This window comes from Protopterus annectens, chromosome 12.part0 (assembly GCF_019279795.1).
Source record: "Protopterus annectens isolate FY-2018-M chromosome 12.part0, PAN1.0, whole genome shotgun sequence".
NCBI lineage: Eukaryota > Metazoa > Chordata > Ceratodontiformes > Protopteridae > Protopterus > Protopterus annectens.
In genome coordinates, this window is record NC_056746.1 from 605,295,498 (window position 1) to 605,318,628 (window position 23,131).

General features: G+C 41.1%; 1 protein-coding gene across 1 annotated transcript in view; it reads right to left on the minus strand.

Moving 5' to 3' along the window:
- The window catches only part of MEIOB (meiosis specific with OB-fold), a 1,518,339-nt gene that overhangs the window by 885,877 nt on the left and 609,331 nt on the right, over positions 1-23,131 (minus strand). Inside the window, exon 5 of the mRNA XM_044088948.1 lies at positions 2,043-2,238. Coding sequence (XP_043944883.1) covers positions 2,043-2,238 — 196 coding nt within the window. The remainder of the gene's footprint in view (positions 1-2,042; positions 2,239-23,131) is intronic.

The following is a 23,131-nucleotide window of genomic DNA, read 5'->3' on the forward strand; positions in this document are numbered from 1 at the left end:
TATGAATCTCCATTTCATCTGAATATTCTGGGGGGGGGGGGGTTGGGGGTCGGGTTGGAGAGCATATTTTCTACTTTTGATGAACACCATTTTGGAATCAATTTGCTGAAAAACATTATTATAATAGGACTTGTGTTGTGGAAAATTCAAGTCTCTGGTAATAGAACTGGACAGTCTAGATATCGCATCATTAAAATGCCCCATGCATCTTTCATTTTCCTTCACAATCAGTTTGTTGAGTTCAAGTCCAGTTTTACCAAATAAATCTTACACTTCCATGTGGAAAACAGAATTTTCTTCCACCCCTTGAGGGAATTTCCACAGCTGCAAACATTTGCGTACATGTTTATGTTTCAAACTTTCATTTAAAAAGTAATTATCTAGTTGCAAAGATTTGACTTAAATAGCACATGTCCAAATGTTTAATCTGCTGGTCCATAATCATGAACTCATCTTCAGATGTTCTAATATAATTAATTTCTTCAGGAAAATTGAACCTCTCCAACCATTTATTAATGTTGGAAGTTTCAGTAAAATCATTCTGAGAAGAAGTACCTTGGGGACTGTCCAAGCCATCAATATGACTTTGCCATAAGGTCAAGTAAGCTCAGTAGGTAAATGCTCTTCCAGAATCTAGTACCTCCTCCTTGCCCATAAAGCACTACATTCATTCTTGTCTCTAAAAGTGTGCTGTTCAAGAGCAATGCACAATTAAACAAAGCGATATGCAAACATAAGCCTACACAAAACTACAAAAACCTCCACTATGGGGGAAGGAAGGTGGGAATGTTGAAGAGGATGGATTCTGATCATCCAGACAAAATGTTCTGTTAACTACATAATTTTCATATGTAGGATGATGCAGTCCTTCCTTATCAAGAACAGTAGGAAACAGTCCACAGCCTGTCCTCCTGGGTGAGATCACAAAATCTTTCCACAAAAGATGTCAGCCCAAAAGAAAGACCTAGACTGCAAGACTGTGTCTGGCTCGTAGTGTCTTGCAAAGATACACAGAGAAGTCATACAAGACAGATGTCATTCAAGAAATCATTTTGAGAATGCCTATGATGTAGCCATTGATTTTACTGAATTTGTAGTAAGAACACAAGTTAAAGACTTCTAATATATTTTCATAATGCAGTTTAATATATTTTAAAAGCTAGCTAGGGAGTGTGACTTCAGAGACCTTGAAACCCAATCCATTCACACTACAGGAAGCAAGCAAACAACTGCTAATCTTTTTGGACAATCTTAGTCTTTCTGAAGCAACATCTAAACTGATTGTGCATATCTAAACAATGCAAACCATGCTCCACTTTGTTTGAATAGGATGGAAAAATACAATGAGATTAATATCCTGGTTCAATTTTAATTCTGTGGGTCCTTAAGCATAAAAGAGATATTTGTCCTTAAGATCACTTTATCCTTGAGAAAGACCAGATAGGGAGGATTTATACAAAAGTCCTAAATGTTTGAAATTTTGCTGAAGTGAACATTACCAGAAAAACGAGCTTCCATAATAAATATTTCAATTTTCCCTAGAAGCAATTTCATAGGTGGTAAGTATTGGCAACTTCTCCAACATAATGTTCACATTTACAATAAAAGGGAACTTTCATGGAAAAGGTAGCCCAGTGAAAGATATTGCACACGTTTAGGGAAGTCACTGAAGTACTAGACTGTACTGTGATTCTTTATGTTTCTATGCATTGTTAACTTTGTCACTGTTCATGCTTGGAGCTTTTCTCCCCGGGCCTCTACTGAAAATGGACATATATCCAGCTAGACTAGCCCGGTTAACAAATGTAAAATAAATAAATAAATAAAATAAATACTACTGAAGTCATGATGAAAATTACTAAATGCAAAAATAATTCTTGATGACAGAGGAAATATATATTTTGAACAATGCTGAACTCACTTATAACATTTCACATATAAATTATTTGGCAATCCTAATTCAGAAAAAATGGACTTAAAATGATGGTTACAATAAAACTTATTTCAAAATTTGATTTGATCTATGCAGTTACACAACTTACCAGTCTAACTGCTGCAAGAATGTTGATAATTTTTCCATCAAAACTTTGTCCATTAGCAACAATATCTCCCAAACTGTAGTAATCATGTGGCTCTTTTACGGGCAGGTACAAAAGAGAAAGAAGTTCTGTGTCCACATCCAGGCTAGAGCAGACTGAGACTGATGAATGCATCTCACTAACCGACAGCTTGTAATAACTACAATTCAAAATAAATAAATCAACCAAAATGTGTAAATAACACTTATGCAGCTGTTCCAAATTCCATGAAGGTATGGTAGTGTATGATGTATTGCAAAATGGCAAGCAAAGATACCCAGACAGTTCCAGTAGTAGCAGGAGAAACAGGAATAATAAAAAAGAATTTACAATCATACTTAAATATGCAACTAATACATGCAACCCTGTGTGTAATGAAGAAGGAGAAAATGCTGGGCACATGGAGGGTTCTGAGAAGGCTAACATGAAACACTGAAGCAATTTTATTTTGTGAACTTAGAGATGGGGTCAATTCCCATCAAGATATGTAAAAAAGTAAGAATTTGTAGAAGTAAATCAAAGGAAAAAAACACATACAATTTATCACATTTACTGCCCTATAGAAATATTGTTATTTAATTTTGGAACCGATTATTTATGTCCTAATTATGCAAGAGAAACTGGGTAAATAATCCTCTTATAAGGTCATCTCTAAGAGGATCTTCTAAGTTATGTAAACATTTAGATTGGTTATTCAGTGTACTCTTATCATATAGTTCTTCAAATTTCTTATTCTCCATACTCATGGGAGATGCTTCCTTTAGTGTATACCAAAACATTTTCTAGGTAGAAAGCATGCACATCACAGTGTTGTCAACATCTTCACCCACATTTTAAGTAAACTCCAGTAGTAAGACTAATCACATTTGCTAGGTTATAAACAAGAACTATAACTGTTAAAAGAATGTGAACTGCTGAGCATGTGATGGCAACAGAATATTAAAGAGTAAAGGAGAAAGACGATGTCTATTGTAGATGGCTTTAGTGAGGATCATACATTAGTGTGAGGAATTCACAATATTAGATACTTGGTATTATTTATCCCTGCAATCCTTATATTTTGCATGCAAGTCCTACCAAGAGCTTGTTAGGTAGATTAGCATTTTTTTCCCAAGTAATATGCAAGTAACATATCGCCTACTCCGAGGTGATATCTGTCTAACATATAAGGCTATATCAAACCCAGAGCTGTTGGACATGCTACACCTAAATAAATCCCAATCCCTCCGAGCTACACGTTCTAGGGACCTAAACCTTGTCACCACAATAAACAGGACATGCTGGAGGGATAGATTCCTGTCCCAGAGACTTCCCATACTCTGGAACAGGCTACCCATCTATGTCAAGCAAAGTTCTTCATTAGCACTCTTCAAGAAAAATCTTGATGAGTGGATGTGAAATAGGAAATACACCCTGGGGATAACTTCTGTGTCTCTGCTCGACAGTGGCACAGGAAAATAACTTTCTTGGGTGGCGTATGCCAGGGAACCTTGTTGGCTAGGCGTATGTTGGCCCTTGGGCCAATAGCCTAATACCTACATATGAACCTATAATATTTTCCACTCATTTTTACCAGCCTCCATCTGGCTACCTGTGGTGTCAGTCACACACAGGAGTTGTGACACTGATATTTACATTGCGGTTCGAGTGGGGGGGTGATAGATCAGATGTCAGGAGATGAAGACCCCAAAACTCACATAGCAGGAATTTCGCATGATTATTCTTCACAAAATGCATATTACCTTACAGTTTCTTCATAAATGAACTGTTTGATATTTATGTTAAAAATGATATGTAGTACACATGTATAGTTATACAAACCACAGATACTTATTGTAGTTCAAAGTGTTTTACAACTGTATTCTAATATTAAGCTGCAAAGTATATTAACAGATGACTGAAGGAAAATAAAGTGCTGACGGGATTAACGGATATTACTATAGTTTACAGAGTCTGGTTCTGGAATGCCCAGGAAGGGAGGAAAATACACAGTCTAAAAGAGATTCTGTTTTATGTGAGCTCTGACCTTCCCAGGCTAGGATGGGCAGTTACAAGGAATGTTGGGGAGTTAGCATGTACTGGTACTGAAATATACAAGGTCAAAAAACAAGACTGGTTGCCAGGTCAGGTGGCTTGTGTTTTTCTAAAACATTATTGTTACTAAAAACATGGTTGTCAAGTGTTCACATGCAGCACTAAGCAAGAAGCACAAGGGTCTGCAGAGACCCTATTTGCTAACAACCATGAAACACCAAAATTCTGCATGCATGGTAAAAGAGTATAAAAAACGTATGTTTTTGTTCCTTGGTGAGACTGATTTGGAATCTATGTAAAAATAATCTCCCAGTGCTGTGATTTATTCTACTATAATAAAGAAATAAATGAATGCACATTCTGAAGAGTTATTCTTTAGTCAAGACTAACAAGTAATTAATATTATTTAACATTTTCTTGCCGTGATTTGGATCTGAACTTTGGTATTGCTGCAGAGCAGTTTGGAAATGAATTATAAGGGCCCATCGCAGAAAGTTCTTTTGTGAATTCCACAATGTTTTGTATAGAATAGTTAGAGATTCACATACTTAACTATTCAGGGTATGCAAAAATAATATGCTAGAAATGGGAAAATGGATTTGTGGAAAACGTTTTTTTCTTTCTTTTCTTTTAGAAAACTGCAGTTAAAAGTAATACTGGAAATGTGTACTGTTTTGTTGAATGACTGACTTTGCTTTTAAGTATATAATGTGTACTATTTTGCTGAATGACTGACTTTTCTTTTAAGTATATAATGTGTACTGTTTTGCTGAATGAATGACTTTGCTTTTTAAGTATATGATGTTACTGTTTGTTGAATGACTGAGTTGCTTGTTAGGTATGTCGTGTCTGCTACCTTGTGAAATGACAGAAATCTACTTATTAGATGTATGTAAAAGTAGTGGTGGGTGGCTCCCACAAGAAATAAGAAAAACTTTAATGTGTATATACACACACATATAAGCAGGTACCTTGTGTCAAGGGAGGTACCTTCAAGATTATAGTGGGAGGATCCTACAGGAACTTAGGACAAGTTTATTAATGTATATGTGGAAATAACAAAAAGACAATTTAACACAAGGAGGCGCCTTGTGTTGAGGGCACTACCCTCAGGATAAAAAGAAGGTAGAGGCATGACTGCTTCCTGCTGCTTTAATGTATGACTGATGTATTTGTTGTTGTATAATGTATGACTGAAGAGAGAGAAAAGTTAAAACTACAGTAAATTCAAATTCATGACCCTACAGCATGTTGGGACGTAGGTGTGTGTGTGTGTGTGTGTGTGTGTGTGTGTGTGTGTGTGTGTGTGTGTGTGTGTGTGTGTGTGTGTGTGTGTGTGTGTGTGTATATGTGTGTGTGCAGAGTTAATTCAAATTCATGAGCTTACAGCATGTTGGGACGTAGGTGTGTGTCTGCAGCGTTAATTCAAATTCATGAGCCTACAGCATGTTGGGATGTAGATGTGTATGCAGAGTTCATTCAAATTAATGTGCCTACAACAAGTTGGGATACAGGTGTGTGTGTGTGTGTGTGTGTGTGTGTGTGTGTGTGTGTGTGTGTGTGCGCGTGTGTGTTGTTATATCAAAATCATGACCCTACAGCATGTTGGGACGTAGGTGTGTGCACAGTTAATTCAAATACATGACACTTAGATGTGTGTATTGATATAGCTATTTTCTTTCCTCTGAATTCCCAGGATCTATAAGGTAAATCTTAGACAAAAAAAATAGAGAAAAAAAATGGGAACAAATATAAGCAAGCAGGATCAAATCCCTGAAAAGGGAACACCTCCATATTTTATGTATCATAAAAATGGAAAAGAAAGTTGTAAGTATCTGCATGAGTTGTTTCAGCTTACTAAGAATTGCTCCGGTATGGTATTTCCATTTAATGGAACTTATAATAGGGATACATTAATGAAACTGTATTTCGGAAAAAGAAGAAAAACAAAGTAAGTGGGGAACAAATGTCAGTATTTTATTCTTGGTATACTGAAGCTCTTAAAAGGAAAAAGGAGTCAGCATTAAGGGGGTTACAGGATGCAAATAAGAAATTGCTGCAACAGGTAAAAGAGGTTAAAAAGGCAGTATAGACCAGTAAAACTGGATCTCTTTATCCTGTTTTGGCAGGTTTGGAAGAAACTATGGATGGCCAAAAAGCAGAGACTTTTAAAGAGGATGGTAATCCTCCAGCAGCTACTGCACCCCCACCCCCATATGTACCGGTAACGGTAGCTCCTGTACAAGATTCTGCTGTTTCTCAGACCTCTGCATTTTGAACACAAGGTCAGTGTGGTACTGTTATATCTCACCCTAGTTCCCCTGTTCAACCCTCATCTTCAGAACAGGCATCTGCAATCAAAAAGTTTTTTTTCTTCTTCTTCTTCCTATCATTCTCAACAACTTCTAACTTTCCAGCAGGAGCACCAGTATTTGACACTCTTGTGGTTCATCACAAGCGCACACATGATAGGGTAGAACAAGAGGCTACTGCCTCTCGAGAGGATTGTTTGGCACCTCTTTAAAAATGTTGGGGTTTAATGCTGATTTGCATACTATGTCTAAATGCTTTCTAACTTAAGAAAAATCCATTAATGTTTAAGGAGGAACTAAAAAAATATATATAATAAAATGTTACAACCCTACCTTGACAGATTTAAATCAGCGGCTTCGGGTAGTTACTTCAAATTAAATAAGAAAACAGTTACTTGAAAAGGCTAAAATAACAAATTTTACTCTCACATGAAATGCACTAATAGATAAAAGGATAGAAGTATTTCAAGTTAGGACTGATTAGTCTAAGATACAGGCATGTAAAAAAGAGGAAGCCCCTGCAGATTATTTGACTCATCTTAAAGCAGTACTTGCTAGACATTCAGGGATACCAGATCCAGAAGAGCAAGCTAAGCCAGATATTGCAGCAGCTTTTGTGCAGTGTCTGCAAGCCCCTGTACAAAATTAAACAAAGCAGTGCTTATAAACTGGCAGGAAAAAGACTTGGGAGTCCTTATTAGGTGCTGCAAATCACTATACTGACTATGTTGGGGTAATAAAATAAAAAATAAATCTTGACCTTTTGCTGTCAACAGATCAAAAGGGACCCTAAGAAAAGGAAATATCATTCTTGCTGGACACTGGAAACACTAGGTCTTTAGTAAAGTTACTTCAGATAGTCAAATACCAGTATCAAAACAAAGTAAAGCAATTGGTATAACAAATGCTACTGTTACTTATCCTATTTCAGAACCTATACCCATTTCTTTAGGACCGATTGAAGAAAGGCATTTTTTTCTTTTAAGTAATACTACAGCAGTAAATCTGCTAGGGAGAGATCTGTTATGCAAGCTGAGTTGTACCATTTACTGTACACCAGAAGAGGTGTATCTAGATGTTCCAACAGAATCAGAAGGGGAAGTATTAGCAGTCCTAGCAAAAGCTGAGGAAAAGCCTCTTGAAGGCAAACATATGACTGATAAACTGCTACAGCCGGTACCTGCTAAATTACAGGTTAAACATGCTAATGAAGTAGGTATATTAAAATCTGCAAAACCGGTAAAAATAAACTTGAATCCATCTAAACCCCACCCTAAAGTTCATAGGTTCATAGGTAGGTACTAGGCTATTGGCCCTAGGGCCTATATAAGCCTAGCCAAAAAGGTACCCTGGCTTTCGCCACTCAAGAAAATTATTTTCCTGTGCCCCTGTCAAGCAGAACCGCAGAAGTGATCCCCGGGGTGAATTTCCTATTATCCATCCAATCATCAAGATTTTTCTTGAAGAATGCTAATGAGGAGCTCTGTTTGACATAGATAGGTAGTCTGTTCCAGAGTATGAGAAGTCTCTGGGACAGGAATGTATCCCTCCAGCATGTTCTGTTTATTGTGGTGACAAGGTTTTGGTCCCTAGAGCGTGAAGCTTGGAGGATTGGGATTTCTTTAAGTGGAGCATGTCCAATAGCTCTGGGTTTGACATAGCTTTGTATGTTAGGCAGAGATCGCCTCTGAGTAGGCGATATGCGACGGAGTAAAGCTGGAGTTTTTTTTGAGTCAGTCTGCGTAAGGCATCTGTTTCAGGCCAGTAATCCTCTTTGTGAGATATTTTTGTGGCCGTTCCAGTCGTTGTAGATGTCTTGTGAGGTGCATACCAAAAGGGGTGTTGTACTCTATAATGGGTCTAATGAGTGATGAGTAGAGGGGAGCAATGACCTTTTTTTTTTCTGGATGAGAAACCTTTTGTGATGAGGTGTGCCACATAGAAGGATTTCCTGACCACTGTGGCGATGTGATTTATCAAAGGAGAGACTACTGTCCACCTGTGTCCCAAGGTGCCTGTAAAAGAGACCAAAACAAATCTTTGGTCGCAAAAATAATATTTTACTTTAACAAAAAATAGTGTCTCTTTATTTTGTTAAAAAAAATTAATATTGTTTAGTTAAATGGACTGCCCATCAAAAGCGTATAGATAATATAGTAAAAAAATAATTTGGCAGATTAAGCTGCTAAAGGACTGTGTAAAATTACATGTAGATTTATTTCAAAAATTTAACAGTGTCAGCTTTTCAAGCTGAAGCACCACAGAGAGAAGTTCAGAGGTGACTCAAGGATGGATGTAGCAAATCCATCAATGGCTTTTGTGGGCATCTGGATGACCGACTGGTGGCACCTGCTTCCTTGCTACCTTACCTGGTAAGGGCATATTATTTACCAGCATGCACGTAAGACAGCTTTATCTAATCAAATTACCCAAAGCTGGTATGCCACTCATGTCTCCTCTTTCATACTTCAGTATGTTTATAACTGTGCAATATAGCATAATATTAGCAAAAATGCAAACATTAAGGCTGCATGCTTACCACCACCTTGGGGACCTTTTGTTAATGTACAGTAATTTACAATATGTATTAATAGTGATCTGTAGGTTTTCTGCATGGGTGGAAGTTTACCCATGTCATAAAGCAGATTCTGTAAACTTGGTGTATACTGTACCATCAATAGTGACCAGTAAACTCATTTTAATTCCCTGACCAGGGAGCTACACAAAATGTTTTTTTCTAAGTTGAATCTTCACTGTCCCAACCATCCACAATCATCTGGATTAGTACAGGGGGTTAACAGGACCCTTTCAAAAAATGTCAAAGATTTATACTGAAACAAATCTTAAATGGTAAGAGACACTTTAAATTCTACAAGGAAAGTGAGTCCCTATCAGATATTAATGGGAAGGCCCATGGCCCTTCCAGCTGCTCCCCTGTGTCAAATGAAGAATTAACTCTAAAAGATGATGCAATATTAACAACTTGTCTATATCTTACAGCAGTATCATAAAACTGCACGAAAAGGTCTTCCTCAACCTCCTGACCAGCCCTGTCAATGAATGCAGCCGGGTGATTGGGTTTATGTAAAAACCTTTTAGAGAAAGAACAGTTTGAGCCCAAGGTGGAAAGGCCCTTTACCTTGTAATGTTCACCACCCTGAAGGTGGTCCGCTGTGCAAGACTGCCAACCTGGATTCACTCACCCCATTGTAAATGACCATACAGATGGATGGGAGGGACATTAATGTACCTCCTTGTAATGACATTTATTTTGTGATGGATTTTCACCGAGATACCCACCTCAGGAAAAACATAATGCAAACTTATTGGGACATTTTTGCTAGTATGCCTAATAGCCTTGATGTGTTCTCTGGGAAACTGAGATTTAGTTTGAGAAGGGGATGGAATTTTAAGAACATTTTTGAAAGCCGTAAAGTTGATTCAACTTCCAGAGTAAGGACAGGCACACATAAATGTGGAAGGTGCCCCCAATGCCCCTATGTAGCCAACGTGGAATAACTGTATTTTGGTGGGTCCTGTTGGGCTGTTAAAGGCTAAGGGGTATTTTAATTGTTATTCTAAAGGGGTGGTATACCTGTTCCTCATGTTTTACATTTTATATTGGCAAAACGGTGAGAACTCTAAGACAGAGAATTTATGAACACCTCTATGAGATTTCAAGGAAAAGAGAAACCAATGCATTATTTAAACACACCTTGTTTTGTGAGGAGTATTCTCCAAATTTTGGGTGTTAGAACAGGTAAAATGTTTTCAGAGAGGGAGGAACTGGGACACCAGCCTTGAGTATTGTGAGCTAATGTGGTCATTAAAGTCTGATGCCTGCTCAGTCCCTGGGTTAAATGAACATTATTCTAGCTTACCAACCTTAAAGAAAACAGCTTTAAAATAAGGCTGTGTTATGTTATGGCTTTGTTATGATGTTTACATTTTCTATGGTTATTGATGCATTTTTTTATGTGTGCATGTTTATATTACCAGCTTGATCACAGTATAATATATATATATATATATATATATATATATATATATATATATATATATATATATATATTGTTGACTTTTTTTACTGCTGTATTTTTTCATCATTGCTGTATTCTTTTTTGCTGCATTCACTGTTGTAGCTTTAAGTCAGTCAGTTAGGCATTGATCAATGGAGCATTGTAATTTTAAGTGGTATGACTATTTAATCGCCAATTAATTAGTGCTGGGTTATACTGATGAAGTTCCCTTGTGGAATGAAAGTGCTAAATCCGTTTGGTGTACTGGAACATTAAAGATTTTTTTTTACCTTGGCAGTTTGTGGATTACATGGTCCTTCTTGGTGACCAGTGTGCCTGACTGAGTGTTTATTCTCAGCTATTTGTGCTTTGTACACGCAGTTATTTTCCACCTTTTTGCTTCAACAATAACAGATAAACACACAGTAAAGTGCAATTTCCCTTAAGAACACAGAGATCACAGTCAGTCTGGGGCTGGTTTCTCCCTTTCTCTCCAGATCTCCAGTAAGACTCCCCACTGGCACAGCTATAGAGTCCAGATCTCAGCCTAGTGGTCAAGCTAAAACCTCCAGCACCCTCTTCTGTCCAACCACTGCTTTGTGTCCCTACCCGAGTAGCTCACACACACACACACACACACACACACACACACACACACACACACACACACACACACACACACTTTGAGATAAGAATTATATACAAACACACAGACGCTCCTGGGGAAGGCTGGCACAGGTTCTCCAGCTATGCCCCTTCCTGCCAGTCTATATGGTAGTACCAGCTGCCGCCAACCACTAATATCAGCTACTAATAAGGCCCTTACCAAAGGGTGCCCAATTATTACTGTGCAATATTATTATCCAAATATAAGTGTGACCCAGGGCTAAAACTATTGGAGTGGCTTGGCCAGTATCACTCCGTCTCTCTCTCTCTATATATATATATATATATATATATATATATATATATATATATATATATACATATATATATATATGCAATGTACTCTAGAGCTTAAATTATCTCTACACAAAACAGCCACAGTTGAAGGTTTATAAATATTTAATAATAAAAAAACGCAAGACAATACTTCTTACTATACAGTGCTAGTCAAGAGTTCAGAGATCACAGGAAAATGCTCAAAATAATACAGTAGAATAGTTCTTACATCAATACAGAAAAAAAACAGCTAGAGTAAACTTACTATTTTCTATCTATATCTAAGAGCAATCACAGTTCTAAATAAACGTAAATATAGTGCAAAGCAGAGTACTGGTGAGTTGTTGTCAGCTTTAGACAAAATACAAAATGTGCTCTCTCTGTGTCTGAGAAAGTCCTTTAAATTGATAATACATCCTGCTGACTCATTTTAGATTACATCATTCTTAATTCTCTGGTTTCCCATGCTAACAGAAACTCTACGTTTACATCTGTTAGCAAGCTTGCCCCTGGTCAGGTAACCAAAGTAATTAAAGACATTATATATGTAAAACCTAGCAACTGACTCTGGTCTCAAAACAATAGAAAGAATCTGCTGGTTCAGACACCATGGCTCAGAGTCTGAGATCAGTCATACAAGGCTAGACTTATCACTTTCTTCAAGCAGAGTGCACTGTTGTTACATTTTTGACGTTCAGCATTTAACACAATTTTCTTTCATTTAAGAGAACAAGCCTGTGGCTTATATTAATATTTACAAATGACAGAATTATCTACAAAATTCTATCTAGATAGGCTGGAAGCCTTCATATATCTTCAAACCTGGTATAATGTGACTAATTATTCAAAGGTTGTGTCTCTGCAGCTTGCCACAGCAAATCGTGGAGAAACGTTATGCCAGAAATAGGACTGCGCCAGTGGGAATCAGCAAATGCAATGACTTTAGACATGAAAGTGTGTTGTATTTTTTACAGTTAAAATGCTATGACTGGGGGCATGGCATGGGCATGATAGAGGATCGTTACTACATTTGTGGTGATCGTGCCTACCCCTGGTTACCACAAACTAGTCAAGGTGTTGTTTTGTGGACTATATTACTCCTGCTATTCAGCATTTTGAAAACCTTCCAGCAAGCAGACTGAGAAATAAGCAGGAAATTCACTGGGCAGAGAAACTATTTTCAGCTTTCGTTCCTGTGCATGGAGTTGAAAGGACAATGCTTGAAATCACCATGCTTGCAAAATTCTTCAGGTGGTAGATAACCATACTTCACATCACATCAAAATGGCAAATTGAGAAATTATTGAAATGTGAACTGTGGTGTTACAAAACTGTGTGGCACTCAATATAATGCTTGCTGCAAAAGGGAGGTCATGTGCCCTCACAGGAAGTAGTAGTTGTTCTTAAATTAGTGACTATCATGATGAACAAGAAAAAGTGACCAAGTTCATGGAGCAGAGGGCCAAGATCTGGACAGCACTTCCAAACAATGGATACTTTTTGGATGGTAGGGAAGTGTATTTGGCAACCTGAGGACTAGTATATTACAAGGTATCATTACAGTAATTGGTATTATTCTTTAAATTGTTTTAAAATTTACTGTTCTAAAGGCTGTAATCAGCAAGTGCTTGATTGCTCCTGCATGTGAAATGCCAGTCGTACTTGATGATGAACTTAACATGAATGAAAACTCAATCACTGCAGATGATAAATATTATGATGCTGAAGCGTATTTTATCAAATTAAGAAAAATCAAAATACTGTATGTGTAATGTATGATAGTGACAGTGTCAAATGGGGGGATTCTGTTAGAGAAAAGTGTATTTCTCATGATTATTCTTCACAAAAAAAGAAGGTATATACTTACCATAACATTCCATGTGAGTTGTTCATCTCGCCTTCATTCTTACACATGGGTTCAGAGCCGATCCATCGGCTCCAAGTCAGCCGTTTTCACAAGCTCAAGATCTTAGAGTAGCTCGAGGCTAAGTCCCTATCCCATGATACTCTCTGTCCTACCTCAGATCTAGTTTGCTGATCCCAGCATGCAACAGATATAACACATAACAGGTACTCCAGCCGGAGTAGGAAGTCACATAACAAGGCCCACCAGACCACAAGTCTTACTCGTTCTTCGAGAACCTGATGGGGGAAGGCAGGTGGGAATGTAAGAATGAAGGCAAGATGAACACCTTACATGGAATGTTATGGTAAGTACATAACTTCTTTATGTGAAGTTGTTCAATCTCACCGTTCATTCTTACACATGGGTAGCATCCCAAGCACCCTAATCCTGGGTGGCTCAAGGGAGTATATTTCTGAGGACAGTGGAACCAAAGGAAGCCCTGTCCCTGGAGGCCCTGTCCACTTTGTAATGAGTGATAAAGGTATGCAGCTTAGACCAAGTGGCAGCTGCACATATAGTGTCCAAAGGCAATCGGGCTGCATAAGCTGAAGAAGTGAAAACAGCCCAAGTGGTTGGTTTGCTGAGGACTATGTAAATTTAATGCAGTCAATTAACCATTTGGAAAGAGTAACTCTGGACACTGCTAGCCCTTTCTTAGTGTCAGCATGAGAAATAAAGAGTTGTTCATATTTTCTAAATTCCTTTGTTCGGTCCATATAGAATCTCAATTGTCTGTGAACATCAAGCTTATTTATGCAACATATATTCCAACTTGTTAGAATGGTTACTGAAAAAGGTTGGAAGTTCAATAGTTTGATTCAGGTTAGTCTCGGAACACACCTTTGGAAGGAAGGAAGGATTAGTCCTCAGTGACACTCTGTCAGGATGAAACACCAAACATGGGGGTTTGATAGATAGGGCTTGAAGCTCAGACACTCTACATGCTGAGGTAATGGCTACCAAGAAAATTGTTTTCCAAGAGAGAAATTTTAAATGGCAGGATGATGCAGGCTCATAGGGAGGGTGAATAAAGACAGCACAAAATTTAGATTCCAGGTGGTAAAAGGTTGTCTAACAGGCGGCCTAAGATGAATGGTACCCTTAAAGACGTCTGTGAGACATTAGGTTAGAACCTTCAGATCCGAAGTGGAAATTCAAAACTGCAGCCAACTGAACTCTAGTGGCAGCTGCAGCACCTTCATGAAAAAGCTAAGACAGAAATTCCAGAATACTAGCAATCGGGGCAACGTAAGGATCAATATTATTCTGGGAGGCCCAAAAGGCAATTTGCTTCCATTTGCTGGCATACAACTTTCTAGTGCAAGCTTTATGCGAAGATACAAGAATATGCTGTACCTCCGAGGAAAAGTCGTGTGACCTGGCTAGGTTAGGAATAGGAGCAGCCAAGCTGTCAGTCTGAGGGAATGAAGAGAGGGGTGAAGGGCCCCTGATGAATGTGTTAGCAAATCTGGAACTGGGTCCAGAATCCAAGGTTCCTCCAATTGATGGAGTCAAAGGAAGGGAAATCAAATCTGCCGAGGCCAAAAAGGGGTTATTAAGATTAAAGTCCTTCCCAGGGCTTTGGCTTTCTGTAAGAATTTTGGAATCAGGGGACTTAGTGGAAAGGCATATAGGAGTCCCGGGGGCCAATCGTGTATGAGCAAGTCCCTTGGGCTGTCCCCTGGTGGGGGATTTAGGGCAAAGTAGCTTCTGCATTTGGCATTCATAAGGGATGCAAACAGGTCACAGCAAGGCTGGCCCCATCTGCGGAAAATCATCTCCGCAACCTCGTCTTTGAGAGACCACTCGTGCAGTAACAGAATGGCTCAGCTCAGTTTGCATGCAATCACGTTGGATTTCCCCGGGATATGCATTACTATCAAATAGCGCCCAGTGGATTCTGCCCACTGCCAAATTCTCAAGGCCTCTCGACATAAGGGGTAAGACTTGGTTCGCCCTTGATTGTTTATGTACCAGACTACAGATATGTCTGTCTGGATTGCAATCATCCCCAGAGGAAGAGAGTCGTGGAAGTGCTGCAATGCCAAAAGCACCTCTCTCAGCTCCAGGACAGTGATGTGCAACTGTGACTCTTTTTCTGACCAGGTGCCTTGGGCTGTTCTTCCCTGAAAAAGCCCCCCCCACCCTATCAGAGAAGTGTCCGTGGTTGCTGACGGCGGGGAAGAAACAAATGGGCGACCTACTGTTGCCTGTTGGCTGGTCAACCACCAGCGACGATCCTTCTTGCAAGAGTCTGTAATCATTATCACGAATGACATCGGAAGTTCCTGGTAAGACCACTGGTTGAAGAGCAACCAATGAAGTATTCTCATGTGCATATGCCCCAGAGGGACTGCTATGAGAGTAGCTGCCATGGTACCTAGTAGTTTCAATACTTGAGAGGCTGGTACTTTTTTCCTCAGCAGAATGTCCAATACCTGGTTTCAAAGAGTGGCTATTCTGTCCAGCGGCAATTTTACCATGGCGGTGGTGGTGGTGTCTAATTCTGCTCCGATAAAGGAGACACGTTGCGATGGCGACAACGCAGACTTATCGAAATTTATAGTTATCCCTAACTGAGAGCACAGATTGAGAGTGTGATCCCTGGACAGAATTAGTTGATGTCTGGAGGTGGTGGTAAGGAGCCAGTCGTCCAGATACAGAAACACTCGGAATCCTAGACACCTCGGGTGAGCCGTAGCCACTGCCATGCATTTGGTAAACACTCTGGGGGCTGTTGTGAGGCCAAAGGGCAGTGCTCGGAATTGGTAGTGACTGGCTCCCAGCCGAAAAAGCAAGTGATCTCTGGATGGCCTGGCCATTTTGATATGATAGTACACATCCTTGAGATCTATAGAGCACATCCAATCACCCGTTCCTAGGAACAGAAGGATTGATTGAAACGTGACCATCTGGAACTTCTTCTTTACGAAGGTGTTGAGTCTGCTGAGGTCCAAGATGGGCCACCAGTCCCCTGTTTTCTTTGGAACTAAAAAAAAATCTAGAGTAAGTTCCAGATCCTATCTGGTCTGCTGGGACTGACTGGATGACTCTCTTTTCCTGCAGCCTCTGGATTTCTATGGCTGCTTGATCCCTGAGACTGGGTGGAATGTCTGGGATTTTCTTCTGAACAGGTGGGGTTTCAGAGAATGGGATAATGTAACCTCTGGTAACAATGCTTTGTACCCAAGAATCTTTTGTAATTCCTAACCAGACATCCGGATGCAAAGACAAGCGACCCCCAACTGCCTCCAGAGTAGGACAGTCAAGCCTCCTTTCAGGAGCGCTGGCAGGGCTTACCAAAGAAGTGATCCCTGTTGCCCTGATTTTGCAGACCCCCTCTGCTGCCGGGGCGGCGTCTTCCATTATTACCCCCTCCTCTGCCCCTGGAGGGGGGTTCACTACATGTGTTCTGGAAAGTTCCTTGGGACTTCCAGAACCACATTTTTCCACCTTTCTGCCCTTTGGGGTATGGTCTAGTAGGGGAGAAAAAATGAACTCCTACAGCAGATAGAGCCTTTCCATCTTGCTCACACCTAATGAGAGTCTAGTTGACTTTGGGCCCAAAAAGAGACGAGCCATCGAATGGGGTGTTAACGAAAGAGAACTTGAAGGCTTCCGCAAAGTAGCATAAGAGCATCCGGGAATGTCTCCAAAGAGCTATTGCTGAACCCACTGTCCAACTCGAACCATCGGCTGCATAGGAAATGAGCCGCATGGACGAGTTAACTATGGAATTACGGGTACTAAGCTGGGCTGTCACCTTCTCAGAGACACCTCCATCTGTACTACCCTGCAGAGTATCTCCCAGCTCTTTTAGGAGATCTCTTTGAAGATGGGTAAAATGAGTCAAGTAGTTGAGTGATCACATACCAAAAGTTGCAGAAAGTACAGTTGTGTACACTTACCATAAATGTAGATGTTCGAGTGTATTCACTGTTGCAGTCATCACAGCTTGGGTTATCTGCTTGCAGTAGCCCTCAGTCGGCCTGATTATCAAAGTCTTGGGTCCTGCGTTGGTTGCTGTATCATCTTCCATGACGTCAGGTAGTCAGGGGTATAAAGCATGCAGCTGACGCCATTACATCAGTTTTTCTTGCCCCAGATGTCAGGTGCCCCCCTAATGGGAAGCAATTAAATATATATAAACAAGGTTATACCTCCAACAAAATACACCAAAAAGCTTTTAAGCATAGTAAAAATGAATAGAGGTATAGCCAAAAGAAGTCAGGGGGCTGGAGGGAGGGTAACCAGGACTGCAACAGTGAATACACTCGAACATCTACATTTATGGTAAGTGTACACAACTGTACTATGTTCTTCATGTTTCACTGTTGCAGTCATCACATTTGGGTAGATTCCCAAAGCTAAGGATGGGAGAAGGAATTTAGATAGCATTAGGACCAGCTATAAGGCCCTGCGATACCGAAGTGGGAAAACCAAGTCTGGATTTAGAGAAAATTGGCAAATGGTAATGCTTGGTGAAAGTACGTACAGAACTCCAGGTAGCAGCTTCTAGGATGTCACTGGTAGGGACACCTCTGAGAAACGCTGTAGAGGTAGATGCAGCCCTGGTTGAATGTGGTCTTATCCCCTGTGGGATAGGTTTTCCATGATGCTTATAGCAGAAATGAATGCAATGGCCTATCCATTTAGAAATGGTTTGCTTTGAAACGGCCTTCCCCTCTGCCCCTGCAGCAAACGCCACCTGCAGCTGTTCAGATTTCCTGAGAGGTTTAGTCCTGTCCAAGTAAAATCTAAGGAGTGCAGTATCCATTCCTCTTTGTTCTGTGGATTAGAAAAGAAGGTTGGCAAATGAATGGACTGATTAAGAACCACACTGGATACTACCTTGGGCATGATGGAGGGATTGGTCCTGAGGGACACCCTGTCTGCATGAAAGATGATGAAAGGCTCTGCTGCCATAAAGGCCTGTAATTCAGACACCCTTCTTGCTGAAGTGATGGCTAAAAGGAAGGCTGTTTTCCAAGAAAGGAATTTCAACTCTGCATTTGCAGCTGTCTCAAAAGGAGGTAGAGTAAGTTTTTCCACTACAAAGTTAAGGTCCCAGGCTGGAGTAGGGGCTCTCCTGGGTGGTCTTAAGTTCTTGGCCCCTTTGAGGAACTGCTTGAGAAGTGGATGAGAAAAGAGGGGTGGTTCTGTGTTGTAATGAGCTGAAATGGCTGAGACATAAATTTTGATAAGGAAAAGGAAAGGCCCTTGTGAAGCATCTCAGTAAAGTATTGAAGAATCTGAGGTAAATTGGGCGCTGCTGTGTCCATCCCCTGAGTTTGGTTCCAGGAACAGAATCTTTTCTATTTTTCAGCATAAGAATTTCTAGTACTAGGCCTCCTTGCCTCCAGAATGACATCCAACATTTGTTTACTGAGGGATGGTAAAGGAGAGATCAGATAATTAGCCAGGCTGCCAGGTTCAGGGTTTGAAGCTGAGGGTGCAGAATCTGGCCCTTCTGCTGGGAAAGCAGGGTAGGGGTCTGAGGCAGGTGCCATGGTGCCAGCAGTGACACACGGTGTAAGAGGGTACCACTGTTGGTGTGGCCAGTCTGGTACAATCAATATCGTCCTTGGTTTGTCCTGTTTGATCTTCAGTAGTACCTTGGAGAGGAGAGGCAGAGGAGGAAAGGCATATACTGATAGATTTTTCCAGGTGAAGGGCAGGGCATCCACTTTCCAAGCTTGTTTGTGGGGAGTCCTTGTGCAGAATTTGTCCAATTGGTAGTTCTGGGGGGAGGCAAACAGGTCTATCTCTGGGCTCCCCCATTTGTTTATCAACATGTTGAATGTCTTTAGTTCCAGTTTCCACTCGTGTGGGTCCATGAGATTTCTGCTCAGATCGTCTGCCAGTGTGTTTAGCTTTCCTGGCAGGAATTGAGCCTATAGGTGCACTTGGTAGCTCAAGGCTGTGTTCCACAGAGCCATGGCTAGTCTGCAGAGAGGGTATGAGAGGGTTCCCCCTGCTTGTTTATATACCTCATAACAGTGGTGTTGTCCGTCTTTACCATTAATTGTCCTGGAAGAATGTGGTCCTTGAAGGCTGTCAGAGCATTCTGTACAGCTAACAATTCTTTTTGATTGATATGCAGGTGCATTTGACTTGGGATCCATTTGCCCTGAATGCACTTCCCTGCCAAGTGAGCCCCCATGCATAGTCTGGTGCGTCTGATGTTAGGGTTTGGGCGGCAGGGGGTAGAGTGAAAGGCAGTCCCTTGTTTTGGTGGCAGGCCTCTGCTCCCCAAAGGAACTCTTAACTGCAGGCAAGGTATGATAGGAATCATTGCTTCTAGATCCTGAGAATGTTGACACCATAGGCTTTTTAGATACCATTGTAGTTTCCTCATATGCAGTCTTGCATATGGAATTAGGAGAATGCAGGAGGCCATGAACCCCAAGGCTTGCAGTATTTGTCTTGCAGATAGGAGGGTCTTTGTGGCCATTAGCTTGAAGTAAGCTGTCAAATGAACTTGTTTCTCTGGCGTGAGGAAAGCCATCTGGGAAGCTGTGTTCAAGCTTGCTCCCAGGAATGCAATTTGTTGGCAGGGTACCAGATGTGATTTCTTTTCGTTTATGGTGTACTCCAGAGAAGTTAGCACTTTTTTGTACAAGCACCAGATGATTCAATAGTATGTCCTGACTTTCTGCCTGAATTAGACAATTGTCCAGGTATGGTTATATTTGAATATTTCTTTACTTGCAAAATGCAGTGATTGGAGCTAGGCACTTTGTGAATACCCTGGGCACAGTAGATAAGCCAAAGGGCAGTGCACAGAACGGATAGTGCATGAAGCCTGCTTTGAAGCGTAGGTATCTTCTGCAAGATTCCCTGATTGGGATGTGCAGGTAGGCTTCCTTTAAATCCATTGTTGCCAACCAGGCATCCTTGTCTAGCATAGGAAGCAACTGGTGAAGAGTTAGCATCTTAAATTTTGGGATCACCAAAAAAAGTGTTTAGGATAGAGAGATTCAGAATAGGATGTCAGGAGTTGTCTTTTTTGGGCACCAGGAAAGGTCTTGAGTAGAAACCTTGTCCCTTTTCCCCTTCTGGGACAGTTTGAATAGCCCTTATACTTAAGAGAGTGAGAACTTGCTTTTGAGCCTCTGCCCAATGATTTAGGGGTAGATCTGGCCAACTGTTTGGGGTTTGTGGAAGTGAAATCTGTATCCTTGGGAAACTATATTTAAAACCCATTTGTCCTGGGTAATGAGTTCCAAGTTTTTTGCCTGCAGAGCAATCTTTCCCCCTAAAGGAGCAGTCAGTTGAGAAGGGCTTGGAAGTTTCAAAGTTAAGTCATTGAGACAGTTTACCATAGGGGGAGTCTTACTACTCCCTGCTTTGGAAGTGGGAGCCCCCCACTGCATAGTCCTGTGCATACCTTGGGACTGAAGCCTGAGTGTTCTGCTGGTTCTGGGTTTGGACTAAGAAGGCCTAGAAGAGGCAGGAAAGGACCAATTCTTAGAGGGACAATGCCTACTAAATCTTGGAGGCTGTACTTGCAGGAAATCTTTAACAGTTTGCATAGATTTAGCTTTTTCCTCCATCTTTTTAAGTACTTCTTCAGCTTTGTTACCAAACAGGGGGCCCTGGTTTAAGGGAGCATCCAGCAATTTAGCTTTAACAAGATCTGGTAAAGATTGCTCCTTAAGCCAAGCATGCCTTCTAAGTACAGACCCAGTGACAGCAGCTCTGCAAGATGCCTCTAGTGAATCAAAACCACATTGCAAAGTATGTTTTCCAACTTGATCAGCAGAATGCATTAAATCCTGTAAATCCTTATTTTCAACACAGTCAGGAATCAACATCATTTTCTGTTTAACCAATCCAATAATATGCTGCTGATACTTTAACATATGAAACTGGCAGTTTAAGGCCCTAATGGCCAAGGTTGCAGAGGTGTATACCTTCTTACCCCATCTATCCAGGGCCCTGAAATCTCTATCAGAGGGGGTAGGATTTTTTGCAGTAATAGCCTTAATGCCCTTGGGTTCCTGTGAAATGGTCTCAGGATCTGCAGTAGGATTTTTAAAAAGAAACTTGTGAGAATCAGGAACCCTGTAATATCTATCTGGTTTTCTGGGAGCAGGAGGTAAGGAGTCAGGGGCCAAGCTAGACTCCAAAAAGACATCATCAACAATGTCCAGTACCGGGGGGACAGCTAAAGGCCTGTGTTGGGGCAGGAGTAAAAAATCCCTAAGCCTCTTTTTAGAATCAGAGTAATCCTGGCTTTCCCAGTGGAAATGCTCCCTAAGAGTATGCAAGGTTTCACCAAAAGAGAAATCCTCTGGAGGGAAAGCAGAGGGAATAGAGTCTTCTGCATCAGAATCCTCATAGGTAGATAAGGGTAAATCCTGGTCATCAGAGGAAACAGAAATTTCAGAATCCTGATCAGAAGAATCATAAGCAAATTCAGTCCTAGGTCTCTTAGTGGGGGAAGGTTGGCTTCCCCTGATTAAAGTTATAAGGTCTTCAGCCATTGTTTTTTTAGGCATAGAGGCCTGACCATGTGGTCTGGGTGTCGGTTTTCTAGGTATGGATCGAGTTTTAGGCCTCGAAGAAGAAGATGGCGTTGGTTTAATATGCAAGTCAGTAGGCCTGAATACACCCTCAGGGTGCCTGCACAGCGGCTCCGGACTCATCCAAGGTAGAGACATCCACAGGTTCCACAGTTGAAGCATCTCGTGGCATACCGGACTCCGAATGGGTCTCAGTAGAGGCCTGCGAATCTGAAGTAGTGGGTATCAGGGGCTGCGAAAGCACCTCACTGAGTACCGGCGAACTGGTGACTAGCTTATGAGAAGCGCCGTCAGCAGCTTTGGATCTAGGCGGCCTGTCTCTGTCTTTATCTTTGCGTTTTTTCGGAATGTCGGTAGTCGGGTGGCTTACCAAAGCCATATCTGGATAACTGAACCGAGTACCAAAATATTTAGAACGTAAATATACTGACAACGAAGAGTTTGTTGTTTAAATAAGGCACAAAACCGAGAGCGAGGTACGTCGTGGTCAGGGCCTAGGCAAGGAATACAGTACGAATGAAAATCTTTATGAGGTATTTGCTTTCCAGAAGAAGTACAATTATTGACTTTTACTGACAACGGTTTAGACAGAGCAAGAAAACGTTACCCCAACGGGATACTTAGTTTTAGTTGAAGACTTCGGCTCTGAAACTCTAAAACTAAAATTTCAGGAGTCGGCCGACCGGCACTTGAGAACTGCTTCTGCTTCGGGCACTGCATGGCAAGAAAGACTAATGTAATGGCGTCAGCTGAATGCTTTACACCCCTGACTACCCGACCTCATGGAAGATGAGACAGCAACCAACGCAGGACCCAAGACTTTGATAATCAGGCCAACTGAAGGCTACTGCAAGCAGATAACCCAAATTTGATGACTGCAACAGTGAAACACGAAGAACATCTAAAGATGCGTTTCCCATACCTGTCCATAGTCCTGCAATCTCTATTAGGAGGATGGACAGTCGAAGAGGTTTCAGACAGCTCTTTCTTGGTGGCCGCCGCCACAACCACGGCATCAACCAGCAGTCCCTTAGTGAGGAACATCTTATTTTGGGGGGATGTAATAAACTAGTTGGGCCTCCAAGGGACAGGTTCCACAGTATCAGGAGACTCCCACGCCCTTCGAGCAACCAATTCCATTAGTTAATCTCAGGGCAGAGTCACCCAGGAGGTGGGAGGTTAAGTCCCAAAGGCCTTAAGGAGCACTGGCTCATCCTCAGTAGGGCTAATAGACTGCCAGTCATTCCTCTGCTTAAGGACCTCAAGGATATCAGCAAAGCAGACATCCCCTGAGGGGGACCATGAGAACCCT